At 35.8% G+C, this 18,283-nt stretch overlaps 1 protein-coding gene across 3 annotated transcripts; it reads right to left on the bottom strand.

Moving 5' to 3' along the window:
- Positions 1 to 1,290: 1,290 nt before the first annotated feature.
- Positions 1,291 to 18,267, bottom strand: LOC141409548 (eukaryotic translation initiation factor 1A, Y-chromosomal). 3 transcript variants are annotated; one of them, XM_074030610.1, is made up of 7 exons: positions 18,071 to 18,267; positions 14,378 to 14,461; positions 11,396 to 11,499; positions 9,638 to 9,688; positions 5,794 to 5,875; positions 4,282 to 4,373; positions 1,291 to 1,556 (listed from the first exon to the last, which is right to left on the bottom strand). In XM_074030610.1, exons 1-7 carry the CDS (start codon positions 18,084 to 18,086, stop codon positions 1,551 to 1,553), a joined length of 435 nt encoding a protein of 144 aa, XP_073886711.1. In that variant the 5' UTR covers positions 18,087 to 18,267; the 3' UTR covers positions 1,291 to 1,550. The 3 variants fall into 3 exon arrangements, with proteins under 3 accessions (XP_073886711.1, XP_073886714.1, XP_073886712.1); XM_074030613.1 differs by lacking the exon at positions 5,794 to 5,875 and having other exon boundaries at positions 18,071 to 18,265; XM_074030611.1 differs by lacking the exon at positions 9,638 to 9,688 and having other exon boundaries at positions 18,071 to 18,265.
- Positions 18,268 to 18,283: the final 16 nt, after the last annotated feature.

Here is an 18,283-nt window from a genome sequence, read left to right as displayed (position 1 = left end):
CTAGGCCAAAAATATACTGAACTTTTCTTTTTTGAGACAGAGTCTTGCTCTGCTGCCCAGCCTGGAGTGTAGTGCCACAATCTTGGCTCACTGCAAGCTCTGCCTCCTGGGTTCACACCATTCTCCTGCCTCAGTCTCCCGAGTAGCTGGGACTACAGGCACCTGCCACCAGGCCTGGCTAATTTGTATTTTTAGCAGAGATGGGGTTTCACTGTGTTAGCCAGGATGGTCTGAATATCCTTTGTGATCCATGCGCCTCGGCCTCCCAAAGTGCTGGGATTACAGGGGTGAGCTACCACCCCTGGCTACACATTGTCTTTTTTTTTTTTATTACATTACTTGTTGTGGCTTTTCCATTCAGGTAACAAACAATTTTTTTTTTTTTTTTTTTTTTTGTAAGACAGAGTCCCACTCTGTTGCCCAGGCAGGAGTGCAGTGGTGAGATCTCGGATCGTTGTAACCTCTGCCTCCCCGGGTTTAAGCGATTCTCCTGCCTTAGGCTCCTGAGCAGCTGGGAATACAGGCATGCACTACCATGTCCCACTAATTTCTGTATTTTTAGTAGAGACGAAGTTTTGCTATGTTGGTCAGGCTGATCTTGAATGCCTGACCTCAGATGATCTGCCCACGTTGGCCTCCCACAGTGTTGGGATTACAGGTGTGAACTACTGAACCTAGGTTGAAACTATCTTTTCATTCAGTATGGTTGCCTCCTCCTATGGCAGTTTAGGGACAGTATAAGGATGGCTCAGTTTAGAGAATTTATTATGAAATTAATTCTTCATTTATACATTGTAATTCACTTGTTCATCAAAGGCAAAACAGTGGGTTACAATGAATAACTTTTGAAAACAAAATGGCATCCTAGTATTTCCAATGTTAAGATAATTGGTTGCCATCTATTGTTCAATTTCTGCAACTCTTAATCTTACACATTCTGAATTACTACTCAAAACTGCCACACTTTAAAAACTGTTGGACATATTCTTTTTCCTTAATAACTAGTGCACAAAGGACAAAAACAATTTATAAACTATCAATGTTACTATAAAAATATATATGGTTAGATATATACAAAAAATGTCAATTTTTTTCTGATTCTAAATGGAGATTTCTGTATTCAAATTTTATCAGAAACCTTACGAGAACACGTAAGTAACTGAAACATACAGAAAGTCTATAAACAGATTAGCTGGAAGTAGGGCTTATTAGAACCCAGCATGATTATAAGGCAGAAATGTATTCAAAATATCCAATTACTTGAAGTTATTAGAGTAGGAAAGGCATTCATTTATTTCTTTTAATGGTAAATATTATGGTCTTTTATTCCTAAGTTCCATTACATCGAAACAATAAAGTATTAACATTTAACAAGATAATTCAGGGTCATCAGCTTCCAAAGAAATAAATACTTTAAAACATTGAAAATAAATCAGTTTGCTTTCAGAAATACACACTGAATGAATTTCTCTTCTTAACTGATGATGGCCAAAATCCCAACTGTAGAACAATCCTCAGAAAACTTGTCATGTAAAAACACTCAGTTCAATTTAGATCTGTAATTGAAAAGATCATCATCAGATACATAGGAAGATAACTCTTATTACAACATTCTACTGCATATAAAGACTCCCAATGGTAAAGTGTGAAGTAAATCGTTTTGAACTGAGTATTCTTTATATTAGATTTTTCTCATTTCCTTATGTTACCACTAAATCTTTATGCTTTTTCAGAATGTCACTGTATATCATGTATCAGAACATTTTTGAAGTTTTGCATCTCCTTACTACCTTTTTTAGTAGTAATTACAGATCTTATGTTCTGGGGGTGTACACAGACAAAATACATGTAATTCCTTTAAGAATGGGATAAATATGGTCCTAATCAAATTCTGAGTCCATTTAATCACAGAGGTAAAACCAGAACTACAAATCTTCTACAGTGTTCTCTTATAATAAGCAAAAGAAACTCTTATAAATACTCAACAGAAACTAAACTTTCTTTAATAGCCACTGTCTTTACATCCCTTCCCCCGGTATCCTACTCATCCTAATTCCAAAGGAAATGGCATAAATCTAAGAAGTTTCTGCCCACAACACCCTGAGAAAAATCTTAGCCATGTTTAGATCCTTATTCTAACATCTGTGTATATAGCTTTGTGTTCCTGTATGCAGTCTGGATAGCTTCTCTGAATTTTCCAAAGAGGCCTCCAAGGTCACCAACTGTGGAAATGTTCAGATTTGCCCTTAATCTACAACACAATATTTATGCTTTTAGATATTGCAACATGAAGTATATGCCAATTCTGTTTAATCCCCAGAAAAACCTCTGGCTCAAGGTCCCCAAAGGGAGGTACATGAAGAAAATATTAGAATGAAAGGAAAATATCTTGGGTCCCCAACATTACTAAGAAAAAAGATGGAAACTGCTTAAGGCAACCCAGCCTCCCATTTTATTCAAAGTTATCCTTTTGCTCATTGAGTTAGATGCATATCTGACTGCCTCCTTTAGAAAGGCTAAGAAAATGCCCCCGCTTTCCAAACTGAACCAACAGTACTTCTCACACATACTGACTGATGTCTCATGTCTCCTGTAAGATGCACAAAACCAAGCTGTGCCCCAAACACCTTGGGTACATGTCCTCAGGGCTTCCCAAAGCTGTGTCATGGGTGCGTCCTCAACACTGGCAAAATCAACTTTCTAAATTAACTGAGACCTGTCTCAGATTTCCTGGGATCACAAGAACAATAGATTTTTCATCCCTTTTCATTTTCTCCTTTTGAGTATACTTTAAAATTTATATTACATTAGAGTAGTGTTAAAACTCAGAAACAACTCCAAAGAAAAAAAATTAAAAATTTTATAAATATAGAATACTTCATGTTGTAAAAATTTATAAATACATATATACAATACAATTATGGACTCAGTTTATTTTCTTTAACTCAAAGTGTAAGTAATAGTTTGAAAATGTGCCAAAATATAAGGTGTAATATCAGATGAATAAAGGATGGATGTGATAGATGAGAAAAACTGTAAATTGTGTAATCTTGTTGGTGAGTATATGAATGTTTACAAATAAATTTAAAAATCCTTCTATTCCTCTGAACAGTTTCAACACAATCTTAATAAACATGTTGTTAAAAGAAAAGCTGTAGAGAACCCTGATGTAGTACAGTGGTATTCAACGAAGTGTGACCATCAGTAGTGCCTGTTTTAGACTTTCCGAAGTTTAGCCTTTATAATTTTTTTTTTTTTTTGAGGTAGAGTCTCGCTCTGTTGCCCAGGCTGGAGTGCAGTGATGCAATCTTGGCTCACTGCAACCTCTGTCTCCTGGGTTCAAGCGATTATCCTGCCTCAGTCTCCTGAGTAGCAGGGATTATAGGCATGCATTACCATGCCTGTCTAATTTTTGTATTTTTAGTAGAGACGAAGTTTCACCATGTTGGTCAAGCTGCTCTTAAACACCTTACCTTGTGATCTGCCCACATCTCCCAAAGTGCTGGGATTACAGGTCTTTGTAAGTGCTGAGCCACTGTGCTCTGCCAGACTTTGTAATTTTTAAAAGCTCCAGTAATTGCACAGCTTACATCAAGAACAACTGCTTTAGGTATTCTATAATTTCTTCTTAGTATCTAATTAATCATAACTTTTGGGTGTGGTATATACAGGTGGTTTCTAAACATTTTTATTATAGGGATATTGACAAAAAAGCCTAAGCCGAAATGAAGTATAAGCTATACCAATCAATTCCATATCCAATACACACACATTCTGTCTCTCTCTCTGTCTCTCTCTCTGAGAGAGGAAAGAAAAATTAAGGTGAATTTAATTTCAATACACTTAACTGAAAAAGCAAGTTGAAGCATTTATTGCTTTGCAAACTGCGATGCTTTGTTACTAGGAAAAGCAATCACTTCCACAAAACAAGCACAAGCTAACTCCAAAACAACAGTCTGGCCAGTATAAATTGATGCTCAACCTTGTAATTCTATTACATGCCCTGGCAACAGGCCTTCCATTTCAACAAGGCTTTCAAGTATGTCATAATTTTCAATGCTGCATCAAACTGGTTCAAACAAGATTCTTCTTTTTAACATATTAAGCATTTCTCTTAATAGAGGACATGTTTTCAAAACTATTTCTTTAGACACTCTTACTTAACTTTGATTATGAAGTGCCTACTGCCAAAGCTAAAATTGATTTTTGCAGTAAAGAATACCCCAAAGGACTGTGAAGTTTATAGATAAAACAAAAAACCTATTAGGTTTATCTACTTACATCATCAATGTCTTCATCGTCATCTCCAATATCATCAAATTGGATTTCATCATCATCTCCAGGACCAAATGTGTCTGTTTCATTGATTTTAGCTAAAGGTAAAACAACAAACAAACAATCATGTATTATATACATGATTATATAATAAATATTTTATCTGTAATTCCAGCACTTCGGGAGGCCAACGTGGGCAGATCACTGGAGATCAGGAGTTTGAGACCAGCCTGGCCAACATTGTGAAAACTGGTCTCAATTAAAAATAAAAAAAAAAATATTAACCGGATGTGGTGGCAAATGCCTGTAGTCTCAGAGGGGAAGGAAGGAAAATAGCTTCAACACGGGAGGCAGAGAATGCAGTGAGCTGAGATGGTGCCAATGCACTCCTGCCTGGGTGACAGAGTGAGACTCTGTCTCAAAAAACAAAGAACGAATGTGCTGTAGTGTGCTGTATTTTTCTTTTTTTTTTTTTAAAGGTATTTTTAATTCTCACTTAGCACATATACAAAAGGTATTTTAAGTATGGTAGGCAGACTCTGATTATACCAGCTCAATAGCCAAACATTTCCAGGTAGCCTTCAAAAAGGATTTGAGCACAGGATAACAACTTATTCTCAAGATATATAAAATTCTCTTGAAATTACAACAGCTAGTTAACCAATTATTTAAACAGACTTATCAAATCAGTGAGAAATACTGGGTTAAATCACAATCATGCTTATCCCTAAGCAATAAAAGTGAAAAAAGGAGGTGCTAGACGAACTCCCAGTTATTTCAGCACTTCCTGAAATGTCAATAATTTCATCAGGATCTTCATGTTTATATAAAAATCTTGTTTTCATAAAATGCAATGTGATAAATAATGAAAAGAGCTGCCAAGTAAAATATATAGGCTTTAAAACAGTGTATATTCTCTTTGACGGTGTCATGAGGGACTTATTGCAATCTTGTCAAGTTTTCTGTAGTAAGTATGCATTGTGTTTGCCTTTAAGAAAAAGAAAACACAATTATTTGTTAAAAATAATCTCACAGTTACAACTTTGCTAAGATGAACTGAATACTTTTTATCTATAAGACTCAAACATTAGTATTACATTTGTTGCCTATGCTTAAATGAAAACTGCCAGTCTTGAGAATTGTTTAGAAAAACACCATAAAAAAGTATTCATTTGACAGATCTTATATACAAATCCAGAGCTTACGACAGATCTTATATACAAACCCAGAGCTTATGAATTCATAAACTCATCACTAAAGGAACTTTCCTAATTCATAATTTCTTTATTAGAGATTTTTACTGTCAAGTTCACAATGTCTTTATTAGAGATTTCCAGTTATTAATACTTTTGCAAAGTATTATAAGTTCACTGAAGTATACGCAAGATTACTTATAAAAAACTTTTAAGTATACACTAAAACAGTATGTAACACAAGAGTTCTGCGGATATACCTTCATCTAAATACCAACAAACATTAACACCAAATAACAAGGAGAAAAAATCATTTTGATATTACCATGCTCTGGAAGCTCGCCATATGCCTTCAGGCTTCTAGCTTCATCTGCATTGTACTTTAAAATTACATCAGCTTTGTTATCCTTAGAAATAAACAAATAACTTTAAAAACGTCGTTTATCAAAATATCACTTGTTTCACAAATTACTTTCAAATTGAACACATCTAAAAAATTCCCACCTACTGTTAGTTACAAACTTTCCTGCTTTCCTTTGCCTACCCCAATACCCTTTAGAAAAATATTCTTGAGTCTTTAGGAAGTGGCTTATGTTCATTAGTAAAAAATGATTAACAGCTTAGAAAAGATTGTAGAGATTTCACTTTAATAAAAGCACAAAAGGCAAGCACAGTGCTTTTATTTACTATTCCCTTTTAATTACAAGTCTCTTGAATAAAAACAAAAGACTTATTCAAAAAAATTGTAATATAAAACTTTTTAGGTCAAACACTGCAATTCAAAACTAAAAATGGACTAAAGAATAATGATGTTAAAAAAAGTAATACACTTTTCTAGGCTGAACGTGGTAGCTCGCGCCTATAATCCTAGCTCTTGGGGAGGCCGAGGCTGGTGGACCATGAGGTCAGGAGATGGAGACCATCCTGGCTAACACAGTGAAACCCCGTCTCTACTAAAAATACAAAATATTAGCTAGGCATGGTGGCAGGCATCTGTAGTACCAGCTACTCAGGAGGCTGAGGCAGGAGAATGGCATGAACCCGTGAGGCTCAGCTTGCAGTGAGCCAAGATTAAGCCACTGCACTCCAGCCTGGGCAACAGTGAGACTCCATAAAACAAACAAACAAAACAGTAATAAATTTTTCTAAGCATCAATTCTTAGTATCTATCAGAATTGTCTATGGAACTTGAAAAATAGCTTGATTTTAAAAATAGATACCTACTTCCTTAAGAGTGAAAGTAGAACTGCCTGGGGTGTAGTACATGAATGCATATTTTTAAAAGCTTTTCTGGGTGAGTGTTTCTAATGCAAACACCAAGAACCACTTTCCTAAGATGTTCACACTTCCTCAATTGAAAGTATTTTATCCAACTTGGAGTAAGGAGGGTTCTGATTGCTTACAATTTACAATCTAAGTAAGATGTAAACTAAAGTGATCTGGCAAAAAGGCAGTATGATATATAACACTTTTCAAACCATATGTGCAAACCAGATTTTGTTAAATTGATGATTAGAATAACATAATGTTCATAAAAATAATATTTTAAATACACAGTACAACTTTTTAGTTTGATATATGAAGAAGAAACAAAGTCAATGTGTAATTAAGTCTATCAAAATAAACGCCTTCCTGCAGTGATTGCAGGTATGGCAGAATACGCACTTGCTAAAATTTGTTCCTTCATAAAAGAAATGAGAACACTGACATAAATGGTCAAAATCCATATATCAGAAATCTGAAAATTAACCAAATGAATGCAATAAACACTAAGGAGCATTTATGCAAGAAATATAGGTGAATCTTACTAAGAAAAAGCAGTGTGGCCTATTTCCATTCCTCATCTCAGTTTAATAAAAACCAACAGCATAGCAGCTACTGAAAAGCACAGAGCAAGTCTGAAGTTCTTTGGTAACATCATTCTACAGAGAATTTCGTGGCAGTTCCTGGAAACTCCCATTTTAAGAGTTTTTCTTTAACTCATTTGATTCAGAGCTTATTCACTGTGGTTTACCACACAGGACTTTTGTAGAAAAAACAACCTGTGGCAAATTTTTTTTTTGAGACAGAGTCACTCTGTTACCCAGGCTGGAGTGCAGTGGCGCAATCTCAGCTCACTGCAAGCTCCGCCTCCAAGGTTCATGTCATTCTCCTGCCTCAGTCTCCGAAGTAGCTGGGACTATAGATGCCTGCCACCACGCCCAGATAATTTTTTGTATTTTTAGTAGAGATGGGGTTTCACCTTGTTAGCCAGGATGGTCTTGATCTCCTGACCTCCTGATCCACCTGCCTCGGCCTCCCAAAGTGCTGGAATCTGTGGCAATTTTTTAACATGCCTTAAGTGGTAATACTAGTTGGGACAAATAATAACCAAAAATCTTGGAAAAGCTTTGGAATGAGATATCCATAGGAAATTTGTAAAGTCTAACATACTTCTGGCAAATCTTAAAGGCCAAATATGTGTACAGGGTAGCGCACACGATAAAGAAAGACATAGGAAAGCCCTAATATTACCCAACTGAACTTCAGATCCTGCACAGCAAGAAATGAAGACTAAGGAAGAGGTGTCAGTTGACTGACATTGGCTGAATGTTGAAAGTATTCCTCTAAATGTACAATATTCCTCTTTAAATGATTAAAATCTTGCTCATTTTAATGAAATCTTAATTGAAACATGAACTGCCCACTAAACTAACCAACTATTCAATGGCCAAAGAATTAGTTCAGAAAAGTCACCAAACAAGCAGTACCAACAACAACGCTGAGAGGTAGGAATCTGATTTCTAGAACTGCTATGTTGTAGTTAAAATGTTCAGCTTAAAAAAAAACAAAGAGAGACGTAAAAAAGTGACTCAAACACAGGGGGAAAAAAAAATACTATTCCTGAGGAATCCCAGAAGTTGGACTTGGTTTATCTGAGAGATTATAAACATATTTAAAGACTTAAAAAGAAATCCTGTCTAAAAATGTTAAGAAAATTATGAAAATGGTATTTCACTAAACAGAAAGTCAATAAAGACACTGAAGTCATGCAAAAAGTAGAAATTCTCAAGATGAAAAGTAGAGTAACTTCAATATGCCACTTACAGTAATGAAAAGAATCAGACAAAAGATCAACAGAAGACTTGAACATTATAAACCAACTACATTTAACAGATGACTACAGAAAACTTTACCTAATATTAAGAGAATAAAAATATAGACATAGGAGTACTTTTTCAATGTGGTTAAGCAATGGTGATGAGTTCCATGGATAGAAATCAAATGTATTTTACAGACCTATAGCATGTAAACAGTTTCAACACTGCAGATTAAACAGTTACCCCACCACTGTCTTTGTTATACACTGCTCACTTTAAATTTATAGCCTGTACTTTACAACAGTTTGTACCGTAACTACTTGGTACGCATATCTTAACTTTACACTACCAAACTATAAAACTTTTAAAGGAGAACCAACTTACTCAACTGCATCAACTAGACTTGTGGTTTCCCAGATGTGGATTTCAAGAACTTTAAATTTCAAAATATTAATATTAAAAATAATTTTAGGTAAATGAGTCTCCAGATTACTAAATTTTCCTTTGCCAAATTAGAACACTAATAAAAATTACTACCTTATATATTATCTTTCTCATTTAAAAAAAGGTTATTAAAATATATATTTAAAAAGTAAACAAACAATTGTGTTCCATGAAGAACATCCTAACTATGTTATCTTCTAATGTGACTTCAGAGCATTGAAATTTCAGCCTGCACCAATACTATTTCACAGACTGGCATTTGGGAACTACAATGTCTGAAATACCTCGCTGAATGCCTGAAACACCATTGGCCTTTAAATGGATTAGGACAGAATGTTCTACAGTACTTGCCCAAGCCTGCAAGAAAATATTTACTGCACATTAGCAATGAAAACAAAGAATTAAAAAATTTATGTCTTTCCACAAAAATACATATACCCTTAACTATCTGTGAGAATTATTTCAAATTTGAAAAATACTATAGTCTTAAACACAACTGGCCCTAAACAAATGATGATGGCAGGCAGAATGGTGAGAAATCATCCTGGGCTGGAACGGGTCAAAGATGCTAGTATATAGTACCTTCCAAACATTAACAACTGCTTAAATACAAAGTCACAACACAAATTTAAATGTTATTTTTACCTGATAGTCTCGTAGACCAACCAATATAATGTCTGAAGTATTTATCCAAACCTGTAAGACATTTACTGCAGATTATTTTAAAAATAAAAACTTTCATTAAATTTTTAATTTAATAAAAATCAAAAGAAAAAAATGTTTAGTGAATCTAAACATTTTTACTAAATGTACAAAACAGGTATACTATTCACCTAGTGTGAAAAAATAATAAATTAATTAGATGCCAGGAGAGGTGTCTCATGCCTATATCAGCACTCTGGGAGGCTAAGCCAGGAGGATTACTTCAGTGCAGGAGCTTGAGAACAACCTAGGCAATGTAGAGAGGCCTAGACAACACAGTGAGACCTTACCTCAAAGATTAAAAATAAATTAGGAAAAAAACACTGTAATATGTATCTGTAGTATAGTTGTATGCAGTACATAGTTAAGGTACGGCATGAAAAAACTACGGTATCCAGTTGAGTTTGTTAAAATTTTCTTACTTAGAAAGTTAAAAAAATATATAACAATTTTATCTCAATTACTCAAGAGTTTAAACTGCCAAAAGATCCTTTGTCTCAGAAATTGAGAGACATGCAATTGTCCAAAATACAGATATGTCTACATAAAATGACTAAAAAGCGCCCAATCTACATAAATACAGCCCCGTTCTTGTCTTAATGTTTGTGTTCCTCAAAAGATTTATGGTGAAATTTGAATCCCCAAGGTGATGGTACTAGGAGGTTGGACCTTTGCGAGGTGATTACATGATGGGGGCTAATCACTCAATAATGGAATCTTTGGTTTTAAAAAAGAGGTCCAAGGCAGCTTGTTCATCACTTCTACCATGTGTGGACTAAGCCAGAAGGCACCACATAATAATCAGGAAATGGGTCCTCACCAAATGTTAAATAGATTTCTCTTTCTCCAAAACTATGAGAAATAAAATTTCTGTTTTTTATAATCTACCCAGTCAATGAGCAGCCCAAATGGACTAAGAGAACCCCTAAAAGTGCCACTAATTTGGAAAAGAAAGAATGTTAACATATCAAAAAGATTTTTTATTTTTATTGCTTTCTGAGATAGAGATTCGCTCTATCACCCAGGCTGGAGTGCATTAGCACAATTTTTAGCTTATGGGAACCTTGAACTCCTGGGCTGGGCTCAAGCAATCATCCTGCCTTAGCCTCCTGAGCAGCTGGGACTACAAGTGTATGCTGGCTACTACTTCCACAGAGCTCAGCCAAAAAAAAAGTTATTATTATTTTAATTAAAAATCTGAGTAGTAGAGACTTTTAATCAGTGTAAGTTATAAAACTACCTGATGTGGTATTATAACAAATAGATTGTCTAACATATTCCATATTCCAATTTTCATAGTACCACCTAAAACTATTTCCCCCAATCCAAAACCTAATGAAGGGATATGCACCGATTAATCTCTTTTAATCTAAAGTAAAAAGGAAGATTTTTCATTCTTTCACAGCATTAACATTTAATTGAGTCAAGACCATTTGTGTTATATATTAGATTTGTCTGGTTTCTTCAATACTAAGGTAGACATTTCTGGCAGGAATACAACAGAAGTTAAACAAAGAAATTATTCTTTAAAAGTAAATCTAAAAGTTATCAAAGACTTTTTCTTTATTCACATTGTCACATGGATCATTGTTACATAAATTATTTTGGGAACTCACAAAAATAAATTGCTTGGACCATGTATTTAAAGCAGAGACTTTTTTTTACAGCAAACTTTTATGGAAAAGAAACCCACACACCTACCTTTTTTCTCAATTTCCCTCTGATATGGCATAACCTCTTTACACCATCAAAACACAGTGCTTCCAATCGTCCATTTCCCAACATTTTGATTACCTGAGCATACTCTGAGGAGAGGAGATTAAAAAAAGGTTGAGATCTTGTTCAACATTTGTTAAAATGTAATGACTAAAATTTAGCTATTGGGCCAGGTATGGTGGCTCATGGCCGAAATCCCAGCAATTTGGGAGGCCAAGGCAGGTGAATCACCCAAGGTCAGCAGTTCAAGACCAGCCTGGCCAGCATGGTGAAACCTTGTCTCTACTAAAGATAGAAAAATTAGCTGGGTGTGGTGCCAGATGCCTGTAATCCCAGCTACTCAGGAGGCTGAGGCAGGAGAATGGCTTGAACTCAGGAGGCAGAGGTTGCAGGGAGCTGAGAAAACACCACTGCACACCAGCCTGGGTGTCAAGATCAAAACTCAACAACAAAATAAATTTACCTGCCAATAAAAGCTTCATTTACTGCTAAATTGGATCAAACTACATACAAAGAAAAACAGCATAAAACAAACAGCAAAAAGCCTGAATAATTTATTCAGACAGTAGTATTTCAAAATGACACACATTCTAACTTTAGGGAAATCAGGTAATTCTTTATCTGTCAACTTCTACACCTCTCCCAGCTATGCTCATATACTTTAACGCCTTTATATTTAGAGTAAATAAAACACTAAGTCAAGTAACTTGTTCAGGATTACAAATGCCATTTCCAATGCAAGCTATTTCTGCTACTAGAGGCATTTTAATTACCTATTCATTTTGAGTAAGTCAACTGTTGTTGTCATGATTGTACACTCTACTCTTGAACATCAAAGTGGCACATTTCAAAATATACACTACAATGCTTCATCAACCTCTCACATATGAGCCCTAACTCTATCTTCACTCTCCTTAAACTCAAAAGTGACAAAGAGAAATAATAGCTTAACTATTAAAAATTCCTGTTTACTTTAGAATACCTTGGTGAATACTCTAAAGTTCTTAGAAAATAAGAATGACAGGCCAGGCATGGTTGCTCATGCCTGTAATCCCAGCACTTTGGGAGGCCAAGACAGGTGCAATACCTGAGGTCAGGAGTTTGAGACCAGCCTGGACAACATGGTACAACTTCGTCTCTACTAAAAACACAAAAATTAGCTGGGCGCAGTGGCACACACCTCTAATCTCAGCTACTTGGGAGGCCGAGGCAGGAGAAATGCTGGAGCCCAGGAGATGGATGTTGCACTGAGCCATCATGCCACTGCACTCCAGCCTGGCCGACAAAGTGAGACTCTGCCTCAAAAAAAAGAAAAAAAAAGAAAGAAAGAAAAAGCTACATTGAGGGGTTATACATGTGGCAACTGCATCCATTTTACAACAATACAGTGAGCTCAGCTTATCACTAAGCACTTTCGAAACATGGAGGAAAACAAAAACAAAATGAGAATGAAAATTAAAAAATTTGTCCTGAAAGTAAAGTCAACGTCTATTAGAAGTGAAAAAGATGAAGGCTAAATAAGTGTCTTTTGCCAAAAAATATGTTTCATATAATTAAAAGATGTTGACTTTTTAGTGGCTTTTATTTAGAACAAAAGTTACTACCAAAAATTCTATAGAAACATACCTAGCTTTTCTTATAAATTATTAAACAATAAATGTATTCATGCTGAAAATAATTGTGAAGAAATCTGAATACAGATTATCAATGAGGTTAGCAGTCTTCACGAAAACCTACCTGTGATGGAACTATTACATATCTAAATTGTAAGTTACATTAATCTACATAGTCATATGTGGTTAGTGGTTACCTACTTGTAACAGCATAGCATAGAAGTAGGTAACAGTATTACATTAAAATTAAATATGTTATAGTAATTCTACTGTAGTTAGTAAAGGAAAAGTGCTTCATCTTATGAGATATATGCTGAAGTATTTAGGGGTAAAGTCTGTAAATTCACGTTACTAATTATCTGTATAAAAATTCAAAATAGTTAGAAAAACATGTATACATGCAGATACTCAGAGATAGAAATAAAGTAAAAGATGTAAAAGGTTAAAACTGGCGAATCTAGGTGAAGAATACATGTAACTTTGTTGTGTACTAATCTCACAAACTTTTCGTAAGCTCATTACTTAAAGAAAAAAAAGAAAAAAAGCAAGTGGCCCAATAAACTTACTTTTTTTTTTGTATGTTAGTCTATATCTCCTTTATCAATCCAATGGGTTAGTCAATTATTAGGATTGTATGACATTTTATGATTATGCGCTAGCGGCATTGAAGAACTTGAGGTTCAAAAAGGTTTTGAGATTTTATCCTCACAAATAACCATGGTCTACATTACTCATTACCAACGTATGGAATATTTAATGATAACAGTCTATGCTTAATTTGCTCTGAACTTTTGGCTTTTTCTTGAGACAGGGTCTTGCTCTGTCACCCAGGCTGAATACAGTGGCACCCTCATAGCTCCCTGCAGCTTGACCTCCTGGGTTTAAACTATCCTCTCCCCTTATCCTCCAGAGAACCTGGGACTCCAGTTGTGTAACACCATGCCCCATTAATTTTTGTTTTGTTTTTCTTTTTTTTTTTTTGTAGAGACAGGTTTCTGCCCTGTTGCCCAGGCTGGTCTCAAACTCCTAGCTTCAAGCAAGCCAAGCACCTTGCTTTCCAAAGGGCTGGGATTGCAGGCATCAGCTAGATTGTGTTCTTCCACACAAAATACTGAATGTATATTTACAAAAATGCTGCAATCAAATCCTCTATCCAGACTTACTATGTCCAAGAAATCAAATGAACAAGTACAGGAGAAATGTAGATGATGAGAAATGAGGGAAAGGAAAATGGAAACATGGGGACAACTGCTCAGGATAATGATTAAGATTCCTTTAGGAGAAAGACTGAAATTTGTATCAACAGCAACAACAAAACACATTAATAAAAGAAGCCTAACTTAAAAAGTCTTACCTTGTCCATCCTCTTTAAACACCAGCTCTCTTTTTTCAGATTCATTCTCATTTTTACCCCTGCGCCTGTTTTTACCTCCTTTACCTAATTAAAGAGTAGATAAAAAATTAACTGTAAAAACCTGCATAATATCATATAAACTAAACTATAAAACAAAATAAGGCTTTTGAAGTTTGTTTTTGAAACCACTTGCAGGAAAATAAAAATATATCATTTAAACACATAATAAATGTGTTTAAATTTATTTACATTACATTAACATTACCTCATTAACAGAACCTGTCAAGGTTCTCTTTAAGTCTTTTAACTGATATATATCAATACTATGCTTCTTGAACATTTGTTTGGATACTTCTGAAACAAGAATATATCTTATATAAAGCTATACAATGCTTTCCAAATAAAACCAGGACTTCATTCATTTTCTTCTATAGTATATTTTAACTCCACTCAATAATTTGTCCTCAATATCTTTTCATTTCAATAGCTGTAGATATGGACCAACATTTTAACAGTTAAAGTATATTTAATACTTTAATTTCTTCCAATGTTTCAATATTATTATATTAAGCTGCATTGAATATTATTCTCCAAACAAATTTCATAAGTGAACAGAAATAGAATTTCTGGGTTAAAGCTTACATATACACTTCCTTAGACTTTTGATAACTATTTCAAATGCCGTCATGTTTCACTCTATTTTTAAGTTTTTGCTTATTACTAAACACATCCAGAATATTTCCTTGTGAGATTTTCTATTGAATTACCAAGAAATTGGGGTATTTCTCCATAACATTTTATAACCATCAGAGACTGTAAACCAAAATAGCAGCCGTTTCCAAAAGGAGGGAGAAAGGCTACAAATTACAGTAATATAAAGGATCGATTGAAGAATTTGAATAAAAACGTTAACACTGCAAATAGAATAAAATATATATACCTGGCTACCGCAAAGCCAGACATCTAACTTCTTGAATCCACCCACTACCTCTGGGGCAGTCTCACATTGTTCTGTGCTACTATAAAAGAAATCTGGGCTTCCACAACTTCGTGATTTATCCAGATTCTGATGCCTTCTTAGGGTATGCCAAAACTAAATTTCTACAAAGGAAAACACATTCTATATTTCGAGCCATTAATCGTGACTGAACTTAGCTGCGTCAGGACAAAGATCATACCTGCTTTGCTTACTGGGTTTTATAAAAGTTTGGCAGCTTTTCAAATGACTAAATCATGATTAGTTACACATTTGCAAAAGAATGGCAACTTTTAAATTGCATACAGCAATCTCAAAGGTGGGAGCATCTTACTCTAGCTCTTCACAAGTAGGCCAAAGGATGCCCTTTTCCTGATGTGAGGATGGGTTTCTGAGATTTCTGCAAAAAACCAGCTGCATGAGTGCAAAGAAAAAGTAATTCCACATATGGCCCATGCTCATTTACATGTTTATTTGGATAAACCTCACCACGACAATATTGACAGACATCTGGATTTTCAAATGAAAACAAAAACAAAAATACACAAAAAGCCAAATGAGCAAGTTTTACTTCTATATTAGTAAGTCTCATCTCATAAAACGTAGGGGTCTTCAAAAATATCCTTCAACTAAGTATCCCAGAGGATAACACTGATTTTACACAATAATAAAAACATTCAATTCAGGATGGTAAGTAAATCTTAAAAATAAATTTGGGAGAGGTAACAGAGGACTTTAACGAATCTGTGTTGTAATTCCTAGAGGTATGGATTTCCTGGAGTTCACTGTATTACTATACTTTTTTTTTTTTTTTTTTGAGACGGAGTCTTCCTCAGTCGCCAGGCTGGAGTGCAGTGGCGCTCCGCTCACTGCAAGCTCCGCCTCCCGGGTTCACACCATTCTGCTGCCTCAGCCTCTGGAGTAGCTGGGACTACTAGTAGCCACCACCACGCCAGGCTAATTTTTTTGTATTTTTAGTAGAGACGGGGTTTCACTGTTAGCCAGGATGGTCTGGAGCTCCTGACCTCGTGATCCACCCGCCTCGGCCTCTCAAAGTGCTGGGATTACAGGCATGAGCCATCTCGCCCGGCCACTGTACTTCTTTTATGTGCCTCAGATATGATACAAAAATTTGTTTTCAATTTACCAGAATTAACCAAATCCTGATTATTCTCCTTCTACCGTAATACCATGTAACAGATTCCACTTTAAATTATATTTTAAAAGAATGAGGCTAGGCATGAACATATAACAATTAAAATCGTTTAATATTTTATCTTGCTTTCTTTCTATGACCAACAAATCCATACCTTCTCCTTAAACAAACCCTATGTGTTTTGGTGATACTCTTTACTGAGAACCTTCTTAAGCATCACTCAGTTTAAAAGTTCTACCCTACAAGAATAAAGGAAGCTTTACTATTTTAAGGCTAGAGTCACGTACAGGGATAGCAACATCAACAAAGATTTAATGGACATTTTGCAAAGGGAGATACTGTGATCTTTAGAATCGATAACTTAAGAGAACTGAGAATCTCATCAAGAGAAATAAAAGTGAGAACATACTTACTGAAGTTGTTCAGTACCATGTGAGAAAATGTTAGTGAAAATCATAAGCCTTTGCTAACTCTAATTAGACTTCTCCCATAATACACTTTTATCCTCGAATAATTTTGCAGTAAAACAAACAAATCTTATACAAACAACTCATTAGTGGGTTTTGGGGAGAGCAAAGAGTAATGTCCAGAAAACAGAGCCCTGTACTGTCACCAAGTACCTCGAATTGTGTGTCGTAACAGCTATAAAGAGAAAATGAAACAGACTCCTTGGTGGCAACAAGCAAGTAAAAAGAAGACAAATTGGTGTGGGTCCCAAGAAGGAATAATCTAAGCAGAGTTTTTGTGTACTAAAAATATGGTCCTCTCCTGTGGAAAATAATACATTTTGTTTCCACCTATAGTTTTCTTCAAGTAATTACAAGGGCATTAAATGTGAGCGATTACCTCAGGTCTATATAAAGGAGAATTTCTTTCAGAAACGACTGAGCAAGAGTTCTGCCGAGGTTAGACCTCCTACTTTAGAAACTGTAAGTAAACTTATTTTCAAGTCTAACCTTGGTGTGAAAGTTTAAACGCTGAATGAAGGGAAGGTTGATGTCTTTACTCCCACGATATTTGTCGGATACGGAAGTTAAAAACTTGCCTAAATATGTAACAATTCTTCTGCAAAAGAATGTTACACTCTATAAGGGGATGGGGTAGAGTAAAATGCCAGAGACGAACCTAAACATGTTTCAAGGTTTCCCCACTGTTTAATAAGGAAAAAGGAGTATCCTTAGCAATACTTTTAACTGTCCAGATACGTAAATCTTCTAAGTTAAGAACTGCTTCAAAGGAAAGTAGCAAGGCAGTTTGCAGGTGCCTACTCTGGGAAGCCAGGCCGTCCGGTTAGGGTCCCTCAACCCTCCGCTACCTACACGCCTTCCGTCTGGCGTGAAACAGTAGCAAAAGCCCGCTACCTTCCGAAGCAGGCCCAACAAAAATGGCGTCTCTCCCACCCAATGTGACCAAATCGGGCATTCCCAACTCCTTTCCCCAACAGAGTGCAGGGGGCGCGGTGCCCAGTTCCGCCGGAAGAACAGTTACTGCGGCCTGGAACAGACATCGGGGTTACTGGCAGAGCAAGCCGAGGTATAGTCCCAGACGCTTACAGCAGTACCTTTATTTTTGGGCATAGCGGTGAAGACAGCCTCGTGGGACCTCTTCCGACTCCTTTCTGGCGGTTACTACTTCTCTAAGAGCAGGCTGACCTAAGATGCCTCAGGTGGGTGCGCACAACAGACTGGCCACGGAACTCTCTGCTAAACTGCGGACGCACACTTTCTGGCGTCAGCAATAGGCGACGCACCTAATTGCGATACTTTTCCGCGCC

This window comes from Macaca fascicularis, chromosome Y, assembly GCF_037993035.2.
Source record: "Macaca fascicularis isolate 582-1 chromosome Y, T2T-MFA8v1.1".
Classification (NCBI taxonomy): Eukaryota; Metazoa; Chordata; class Mammalia; order Primates; family Cercopithecidae; genus Macaca; species Macaca fascicularis.
The sequence above is the reverse complement of the archived record's forward strand: the minus strand, read 5'-3'. Positions and strand labels throughout refer to the sequence as shown.